The 10,506-nt window shown below is 47.3% G+C and overlaps 1 protein-coding gene across 1 annotated transcript; it reads left to right on the forward strand.

Moving 5' to 3' along the window:
• The first annotated feature begins 5,699 nt into the window (after positions 1 to 5,699).
• On the forward strand, positions 5,700 to 6,605 carry Tmem174 (transmembrane protein 174). Its single transcript, XM_005356436.2, has 2 exons — positions 5,700 to 6,328; positions 6,500 to 6,605. Exons 1-2 carry the CDS (start codon positions 5,700 to 5,702, stop codon positions 6,603 to 6,605), a joined length of 735 nt encoding a protein of 244 aa, XP_005356493.1.
• Positions 6,606 to 10,506: the final 3,901 nt, after the last annotated feature.

Genomic DNA, 10,506 nt, shown 5'->3' on the forward strand with positions numbered 1-10,506 from the left:
AGATGAAAAAGCAGCCAGTTATATTAAATCTGTGAAAAGTAATGTACATGTAACAGACTGAATTAACAAAGGCTAAAGTCAACTTTTCACTCCTCCTGTCAATGGATAAATCTCTGGGTCACCACGTACTGACAGTAGTTAGTATTTCTTAACATCATTAAATTTAAAAATAGACTGTTTAGGGGCATAATTTATGAAGCAAGATAATTAAATGGGCTTTAACAAATCCTGGCTTTTGGAATTTCTTGGAGAACTTCCACAAGCATCACCCAGCTCCTGGAGAACAACGAACGATGTATCTTTTTCACTCAGGCCTTTACTTCACTGCCAAAGCCCTTGTACTCCTTGTACGCTTCAAGGTGAGGGTAGACCAGTTGCCCCAGGTGCTCTATCTATGTAGAGACTGGATCATATTCTCAAAGCTCCACAAGTGAGCCTAGGTTGGAGAGAATCTTATTCATCTGCACCATCTCCTCCTGAAGAATCTGAGGACTTAGGACATCATTCTATAGACTCATTGGATGACTGTACAGATATAAAACTAACTGCCAAAGAAACCACTTGCGTATTCCCAGGTCTCTGGTACCATATGTTAGATTATGAAAAGGTAGCTGTGGAGATACAGAAGGTGGGGAGAAAGAGAGGTGTGGTCTGACCTTAGGCCTGACAGTGTTTATTCACATTGAGGGGCCAATTTTGTCACCCGAGTGTGAGGATGGTCAAAATGACTACAGAAGATGGCCTCTCATAGGGGTGGGAATGACTTCCACAGTCCATGAGGGAAGCTGGGGAGTGTAGTTTTTTAAAAAAGATTTATTTATTTATTATGTATACGATGTTTCTCATGAATTTATATCTCCATGCCAGAAGAAAGCACCAGATCTCATTACAGATGGTTGTAAGCCACCGTGCGGTTGCTAGGAATTGAACTCATGAACCCTGGGAGGGCAGCCAGTGCTCTTAACCTCTGAGCCATCTCTCCAGCCCCCAGTAGTGTAGTATTTTAGCAGGAAACTATCAGGCTATTAGGATTCCCCTCTCTAACCCACACTTAGTGACTACAATGTTTTGTTCTTTATTCTGGTAAAATATTCCTATGGAGCTGTCTAAAGCATACATGTTATAAGGGCTGGAGAGATGGCTCACTGGTTAAAAGTATCCCTGCTTTCCCAGAAGATGCAGGTTTGATTCCCAACACCCAAACTGCAGGTCACAACTGTCACTCCAGCTCCAGGGGATCCCATACCCTCTTCTGACTTCTTCAGTCACCAGGCATGCAAGTAGTGCACAGGCATACATGCATGCGAAGTGCCCATACACACAAAAATAAATTTCAAAAAAGAATACATGTTATATACATAAGTATATTTATATATATACATTAAATTATGGTTTAAAAACCCTCCAAATTGTGTGATTACCACTGTGTGACGGTCATACTGTTATGGCCACCACATGAAAGCCACAGTGTGATGTCTGTATAATGGCCAGAGTGCAATGGCCACTATTTGGTGGTGGTCACTCTGAAACATTCATTCTGTGATTGCCACGGTGTGATGGTCACTGTATGATTGTCACCCCATGATAGTACTGTGTGATGGCCATCATATGGTTACCACAGAATGAGGCCATCGTCTGCTGTCACTGAGTGATGGCCACTATATGATGGTTATAGTGAGATGGTAGCTGTTTGGTGGCCAACGCATGATGGCCATTGTGTGATAGCCAGTGAATGACGTACACTGTATGGTGGCCACCATGTGATGGTCACTATGGCCACTGTCTGGTGGTCTCAGTGTGATGGTCACTGTATGATGGTGTCCCAGGGTTTATATTGCTGTGAAGAAACACCATGGCCACAGCAACTCTTATAAAGGAAAACATTCAACTGGGGTGGCTCACAGTTCACGGGTTTAGGCCATTGTCATCATGGCAGTACCTGGCAGCATGTAGGCGGCAGACATGGTGGTGGAGAAGGATCTGAGAGTCCTACATCTTGATTCACAGGCAACAGGAAGTAAGCTGAGACCATGGACATTGTCTGAGCATCTCTGAGACCTCAAAGTCCCCCCACTCCCTCAGTGACACACTTCCTCCAACAAGACATTGCCTACTCCAACAAAGTCACCCCTTCTAATAGTGCCACTCTCTATGAGCTTATGGGGGTCACTTATATTCAAATTACCAGATGGCAACCATGTGAGAGTCACTCTTTGGTGGTCACAGTGTAATGGCCACTCATTGGTCATCACTGTAGGATGACCAGCATGTGATGGCCACAGCTGTGTGATAGCTTCTATGTGATGACAAGAGTGATGGCCTCCAAGTGATAACAACCACTGGGTGATGTCCACTGTACATGGTCACAGTGAGGGAGACTACCAGCTGAGGACCTGCATCCCTGCTTTTTGCTCTGCCCAGATGTGAGTAGCAGCTGAGATCTGCTTGCCCCATGATGGACTGTGTCTTCGAACCATGAGCCAAAGAAAACCCTGCTTCTTCTGGTTCATTATTGTTGGGGATTTGATCACAGGATTGAGATGAGTAACAACCATAGCATCCTGTAAATGTATGATGTATTTTATACCTGAAGACAAGCGGCAAACATAAATGCTTTAGAAGGACGGTTGCAGAGCCTGGGTGTTTCTGAGTGTCAGAGACTGTATCGACTGTTAACTCAAGACTCAAGAGCCTGGAAGCATGTCGGGCTGGCCAAGCAGAGACATTTTGACCGAAGAGAGAAGGTGGTTGGTGTCAGAAGGCTGCATCTGTCCATGTCTGTGGACTCTGGGAAAGACATTTCCTCCTACAGCAAGATGGCCCAACCTTAGTTGTTTGGAGGTCTCTTGAGAAACTCTGAGGCCACCATACTGTTTCCATATAATTGACAGTGACACAAGAGATTCCAGGCCATGTCCTTTAGCAAAGAGGGGCATTTGGATGGGTCAAAACAAGTCTCTGGGCTTCTAGAAGCATTTGGGCTTCATTTGGGTTAGATTTTTCTAAGCTTCTTGATGAGGGTCAGGAGGCACCGGATTAGTGATTTTCTCATTGCAATAACAAAACACCTGACCAGAGCAACTTAAAGGAAGAAAGTTTGTTTTTGGCTTACAGTTTGAGGTACAGTCACCAGAGCAGGGGTATGGGTGGTGAGAGGACCGTGAGCTATCCAGTCACACTCTGTCCACAGTCAGGGAGTAGAGAGATGGATGTTGATGCTTAGTTCATGTTCTTTAAAAAAACAAGACTTATTTTTATTATTTTTATGTGTATCAGTGTTTTTTTTTTCATGATGTATGTGCACGCCTGGTGCCCAGGGAGGTCAGAAAAGGGTATCATATTTTCTGAAAAGGAAGTTACATTTGGTTATGAATTGCCCTGTGGGTACAGGGAACTAAACTTCAGTCCTCTGCAAGAGCAACACCTGCCCTTAACTGCTGAGCCATCTCTCCAGCCCTCTTTCTTTTTTATTAAGCTCTTGGGACTAAGCCACCCACATTCTGGGTTGCTGGGAGCCGATTTGAATAGCTGCCATTACAAGATGGCATTTGGCCCCAGCCTCGCTTGATAGATAACTCCATATTAGGGTTGCAGTTCTTCCACCGGAAAACAGAGTGAGTTGTTGTGATCTAGCTGCCCACACTTCCCCTGACCGGCAGGGGAACATCCTGGTCTGTAATTGACAGGGATGTTCCCCTGCTTTCTTTCCTGCTTGTGGGTCTCCAGAAAAGCAGTTAAAGTATCAAAGTATCAAAAGTTGCTAGGCAGACTCCCTATATAAGCAGCTATAGTTCAGGGCTCTGGGCCCCTTGCTTTCTGCTCTCCCTACAACCAAGAGGCTCCAATAAAGCGTGATTTGAGAAGAATCCTTGTCTGGTGGCTGTTCTTTCCTGCTGGTCAGAAAGTTCACCGCACTGGGTGAATTTCCCCTCCTTACTTAAATCTTTCTGGACACACCCAGAGGCCTCCTTGGTGACTCTAAGTCTGGTTAAGTTGAGGGTGAAGATTAACTATCATAGGCACTTGGCGACCTTCTCCCTTGAATATTTTGGGTGTGTTGGTTTAAGAGCTGGGAACACAGCTCAGCAGTAAAGCCCTTACCTGGTCTCCTGAGGCAGCCTGGCCTCCACCCCCAGTACCTGTTGAAAACAGTGGCCTTCGTGACTCTTATCATCAGAGGAAGTTTAAGAAGGCGGCCTCGGACAAAAGGGCAGTTCTCTTCTACAAAAGGAAGCTGATGTAATATTTAACCATCGAAGAGAGGCAGCTGCTTGGACAAAGTCTGTCCAGGAATAAAAAAAGAGAACAAGACCTAAGTTACCATTCAGTGGAGGAAGAAGTTCATAGGTCTTTTTGGAAATTCTGGAGTCTGTCATAAAAGACAAGATAATGTCATTGACGATCAGGTGGTTTTCTTTACATCGGCTTGGATTTGGTTGCACAACAGGGCAGGTTCAAAAAGCCAGCAGTTAGTCTCACCTTTGTTGACCCGGAACTGTGCAGCCTCCAGAACACAAGGCCCGAAGTCGGTGTCCAGGCAGCATCTCACTACGTCTGATGCTCACGCAGAACCTCTGCCAGTGATGCCACACACACAAAGGGCTCCTGCGCTGTCTTTCCTCTCCCACCGCTAGAGTGCTGCCCAAATGCAGAGAGCTAGAGAACCATGAACTGGGGCCAGGACTTATGCTCTCAGGGTCTCAGCCTTGCTGAGAGATGACAAGAAGGACAAAGTATCGCTGTGGCTTGTGTGTGATCCCAAGGCTTGTATGTAACTCACCTCTTGGATTCGTGTATTGATGGCGTTTGGAGGTCAAGCCGTGGGGACATAACCAGGGAGAGGTGAGGAAGCCAGGGTGGGGCTCCCTGATGGTATTAGTGGCTTTCTGAGAGGAAGAGAGACATGGGCTGATGTACTGCCGTGTTCTCATCAGATGGGGAGAGGCGACAGAAAGATCTTCCGTAGATGCCTGCATGCTGATATTGGCCCCAGAAATATGGAACTGTGAAAAATAGCTTTTTTTTTTCTGTATAAATGACTCAGCTGTGGTTTCCTGTTATAAATGGCGTAGGAGATTGCTTCTGTGGCTCAGACAGGGAATACTACGTATGGACCTATTTCTGCCGAGCCGACCCAGCCAAAAACCAGGCAGTGGTGGCATACCACTTTAAGGCTAGCACTCAGGAGGCAGAGGCAGGCAGAACTCTGCGGGTTAAGGCCAGCCTGATCTACAGAGCTAGTTCTAGGATAGCCAAGGCTACACAGAGAAACTCTGTCTCCAAAAAAAAAAAAAAAAAAAAAAAAGTCCAGTTAGGCTTCAAGCAGGTGGTGGCTTTGGTAGGACAGAAACAGAACCACATGCAGTGCCATGTGTAACTATAGAAAAGCAGCCCCTGACACAACAGTGGCTTGAGAAGTGATTATTATTATTATTAATGCATAGGTGTCTGGATGAATGAATATAAAGTAGAAAGACAGCTTGCCAATTTTTTTCATAAAGCAGAAGCCTCCACTTTCTGGAAACCCACAACAATACTTAAGGCTTCACTTGGACCTTATTCTCCTAAACAAAGTTCAGCATTTGTTATACTCTGTTAAGCACGGAAACCCAAAGGTCCTTCTCTAACTAACCCGCTGCGCTCCCCCTGCTCTCCCAGTCTCTGTGTCCTCTCATGTCGGGAGAGTCGCGTGTGGAGCCATGGAGCACAGCAGCAATCGCCCAGAGGACTTCCCGCTTAATGTGTTCTCTGTCACGCCTTACACGCCCAGCACCGCCGACTTCCAGGTGTCCGACGACGACAAGGCAGGGGCCACGCTGCTCTTCTCGGGCATCTTTCTAGGACTGGTGGGGATCACGTTCACTGTCATGGGCTGGATCAAGTACCAGGGTGTCTCCCATTTTGAATGGACCCAGCTCCTCGGGCCCATCCTCCTGTCAGTTGGCGTGACGTTCATCCTGATCGCTGTGTGCAAGTTCAAAATGCTATCCTGCCAGCTGTGCACGGAGAGCGAGGAAAGGGTCCTGGACTCGGACCCCACTTCCGGCGGACAGTCGTTCGTTTTCACGGGCATCAATCAGCCCATCACCTTCCACGGGGCCACCGTGGTGCAGTACATCCCTCCTCCCTACGGCTCTCAGGAGCCTCTGGGGATGAACGCCGCCGCCTACCTGCAACCCATGATCAACCCTTGTGGCCTTGTACCTTCTAGCGGAGCACCGGCCCCCACCCTGAGTCCCCCTCAGTACTATACCATCTACCCTCAAGACAATGCTGCATTTGTGGAGAACGAGGGCTACCCTCCTTTCTTGGGTGTTGGAAATGACAGGTATGCGGGGTCCTGGGATCTCTGCCCTCCCGTTCAGCGTCACAGTTAGTATCGATGGCTAGGTTTGGATCTCCAGGCAGGAGATGGGAACCATAGATGTCGGTGTAGCCTGCGGCCCAGAGTGGTGGCCACGGATCTCTGCAAGTGCCACTCTGTTTTGTGCTATTTCAGGCCCAGCTCTGATCCTGACCAGCTAGAAGGGACGCAGATGGAAGAAGAGGACTGTGTACGTTTCTCTCCTCCCCCCTATGAGGAGATATACGCCCTCCCTCGCTAGAGACTGTAACATTAGGGAATGGACATTTAGGTCATTGTGTTGTGAGATTTGGAGAGATGTGTGTCGTGATCTTCAGACGTTAGATGCCAAAGCAGCTCAGGCAACCTCACAGCTGCCATTTAAGGTAGGAAAGCAGTGGGGGTGGGGATGTGAAATGTTTCAAGGCTGTTAAATTAAGCTGCCATGGGTAAGTTCACAAGTGCTACTGGTTTGAATTCTCTCAGCTGAGAAAGTCTCCGCTTTCGGAGGCGCCACTTAGTGCTAGAATGATATGTAGTGTGTTCTGTGCCTTGGGCTTGATCTTCAGTGCCAGAAAATGAAACCCAAACCCAAACCAAGTACGATCCCTCTACATAAGGTTCAGGAGGAAAATGTCACCTCTCTCTCCTCCCAGACTCTGTCCATTTCCAGGCATTAGTGCCTGAGGAGTTTTAACTCCAGTGGCCAGGGCATCTTTCAGAGAGATGAAAGCGGGGCGGGAAGGAAGCAGGAAGAGAAAGCCAGCCCAATAGAGATTTCCCTGCACCCTGGCCTTCCGAAGTAGACTTCCTTATCCCAAACAACCTGGTTGCTGTCTGGTCTCCCTTGAAGCCTTTGGATTTGGAAAAGTCTGTAAAAGAAGTAAAGAGGGAAGCCCATTAACAAATAAATGAATAAAAATAGTGGAATGGTATCGGATGGCTGATGAGACCTTTTGGAAGAGAGCCGCAGGAAGATGAATAAATCCAGAAGCTGTCACCAAGTCACAGTGACTCTCGCTGCTCTCCTTGTCTTCTGCAAGGTGGAAGCTCAAGGTGTCACAGCCAGGAGTGAGCTCCTGGACCCCCCCCACCCCCAGGCTAGGACCTGCTGACTTGAACTAGCTCAGCCTGATCCCCCACAGGTGCACAGGTGAGAAGCCTTCACACATTCCTCAAAACAAAGAAAGCTGATCTCCTTTATCTTTTGAAATCCCAATAGAGTCATCAGCAATCAGGACAAAGCTGCAACTTTAGGAGGTTTCTCAAGGTTTACAAAGAGAAAGGGACATTCAGGGCAAAGATTGTTTTCCTCAGAAAAGATGCAAGGATTAGCAGGTTTGGGTACTGTGTTTTTTTGTCAAGTGATTTTTACTTTCTATGAGAAATATCTAGATTTTTCAATGATAGTAAAATAATCTTGGCTTATTATTGTGATTCATGTTATACCTTAGGGATAAAATCTTTTTTGTGGGGAGGAGGCGGGTTGAGACAGGGTTTCTCTGTTGCTTTGGAACCTGTCCTGGAACTAGCTCTTGTAGACCAAGCTAGCCTCAAACTCACAGAGGTCCACCTGCCTCTACTTCCTGAATGCTGGGATTAAAGGTGTGCGCCGCCACCACCCCCGGGTGGGATAAAAGCTTTTATAGTTAATTTCCACATTGGTGTTAGCAAGTAATAGTAAACTAGAAAAAATAGAAAACTCTACACTCAGCGTGCTGACTCTCCATCCAACTTGTTCATGAAATCCCAGCCACTCACTATTTAGACTGTCTTAGAATTCTCTATGTAACTAACTATGTAGATCAGGCTGGCCTCGGTCTCGTAGAGATCCGTCTGCCTCTGCCTCCACGTGTACGGAGACTACAGGCGTGCAGCAACATGACCAGCAAAATTCCCAATTTTTAGCCAAGGGTCTCTTAGCTAAGGGCCACGGACTTGAGGGAGGAAATTAGGAGGCAAAGACATAATAGAGCATCATTAATGGCATGCTGACTGACAAACGACACAGCCCTGCCTCCCTCATCCCCTTTCTTCCCAGCCTCGCCTCCTTTTAGAATCCTGAGTTGAGTCATAATGAGCCTCAGAAAGGAAACGTCGGGAAAGAGCATTTGTATGGAGCCAGCCTGGACAAGACAGACAGTCGTCTTGGCGTTTCTGGGAGGGTCGGCTATTCAGGAATGGGACTGCTGGGTATTTTAACTGCAGGCAGCATAATCATTCAGCATCACTGTTCCAGTCCTTATGCCAACATAGGTGTCATTTATGTCCCCAGTGATGCTACTGCAGACCTGATATCCTCAGAGTTCAAGGTGCATGTGAGATTTGCAATAATTGGGGGACCAGAAAATTAGAATTTGGGAGCTAGGAATGTAGCTCAGTTGATATAACACTTATGGAACAAGCACAGAAATCTGGTTTGGTCCTCATTGCTACATATACTGGGCGTGGTGGTCCATGCTTGTGATCCAAGCACTCTGGGGCAGAAGCAGAAGGGTGGGTAAGACATTCAAGGTTGTTACCTGCTACAGCTCACGTCTAAGGCCAGCCTGATGTACACACGACTCTATTGCAGAAGAAAGATAAGGTGGGAATTTGGTTGTTTTTTTTTTTTCAAGCCACGCTTATTTGTTGACTTTTTGTGGGAACAGTGGCCACAAAGCCAGAAGATATTTGTGAGAAACCAAACCGAGAAGGAACAGACACAGCTTGGCCCACAGAGCACTTCCAGTCTAGTGGGGGAATAGGCAGTGGTTCCTTTTCTCTGTTATCTATTGTTGACTCTCAGATTTCCAGGAGGGATCCTGGGGAAGTCAAGTCAGAGCCTTGGCCTCGTGTGCCCCCAGGGAGTGCTGTTCCCAGGGTCAGCCCAGCTACCGGTGTGGGTCAGGGAGAGAGGGCTCTGCAGGAACTTAAAGAAACATTTATTTTTACTGGAAAGAGAAGGGGGGGGGGAGTGAGGGGGCACATCATACAGAGGGAGGAGCCTGCAAATCGCTGTGGGAGGCAGAAGAGGCAGCAGGTGGGCTGTCTTACCGGCTACAGCTGCCCCGAAAGGGAGCGTCCCCTCCGTCTTCAGTTTTTCGCCTGCACGGGAGTGAACTCGCTCATTTTCCTGCTGTGAGACAGCCCCACCACACTCCGTTTTTGTATTTGGGAGTGAATAAGGCTGAAACCCACTGAGGGATACCTGGCCTGTGACCACCAGGTCCTTGCTCGGACTCCTCGTCAGCCAGTATGTGTTCTCAACCGATTTTGGTTGCTGCTGAAATGGCTGCCTTTGAACGGTCTCTCCACATCTTATCAAGGGTGTGTGTGAGACTGATCTGGGGATAGGAGACTGGAGCCAGACCTCTGGTTTTCTGTCCCCTCCTTAGATGATTTGTGGGGGAGGCAGCATGGCTCCGGGCAGACACTGAAGGAGTCTAATGTTCAGCTTTCCAAGCGTGTAGGCTTTGTGCGAGGACTATTTTATTTTTATCTCTCTGGAAGAAAGCCAGTCCATTCTAATTAAGTCACCAATAGTACCTTTATGTGGCCAAAGGAGACACACCAGTGTGTGCCCAGCCCCCAGTTCTGCATGTCTCAGGGAAGGCCAGTGCAGTGAGAACAGCCCAAGGAGTGGGAGACCTCTGAGTAAGAGAGGGTTAACGTATAGCCTTGCGCCCTATACTTTTATCACCCTACATTTTTTTGAGGTGGAAAGACTTGGTGATCAGAGCCAATTTTCCATTTCTTCAATTTGACTAAAAAAAAAATGAACCTCTCTTATTGCCTTCCTTCTGTCCCGTTCAAACCTTCCTTCTCAACAAGTGCCTCTCCTTTGTATGAGTGTGTGTGTGTGAGTGAGTGTGAGTATGTGTGAGAGTGTGTGACTCTGTATGAGGGTGTGAGTGCATAAGGGAGTGTGTGAGTGTATGTTTGTGAGCGTGAGAGACAGTGTTTGACTGTATGAGTGTATACATGAGTGTGAATGTGTGTGTTGTGTGTGTCTGTGTGTGTGAGAGAGAGTATGTATGAGTTTGTGTATGTGTGTGTGTGTAAATGAGTGTGTGTGACTGTGTATAAGTGTGTGTGTGTGAGTGTGTATGTGAGTGGGTGTGCATGTATGTGTGTGTTTTGTGTTTGGTCCATTGAGTTTCACGAGGGTCATTTGCATGAGC

The sequence above is a fragment of the Microtus ochrogaster genome, chromosome 19 (assembly GCF_000317375.1).
Source record: "Microtus ochrogaster isolate Prairie Vole_2 chromosome 19, MicOch1.0, whole genome shotgun sequence".
NCBI lineage: Eukaryota > Metazoa > Chordata > Mammalia > Rodentia > Cricetidae > Microtus > Microtus ochrogaster.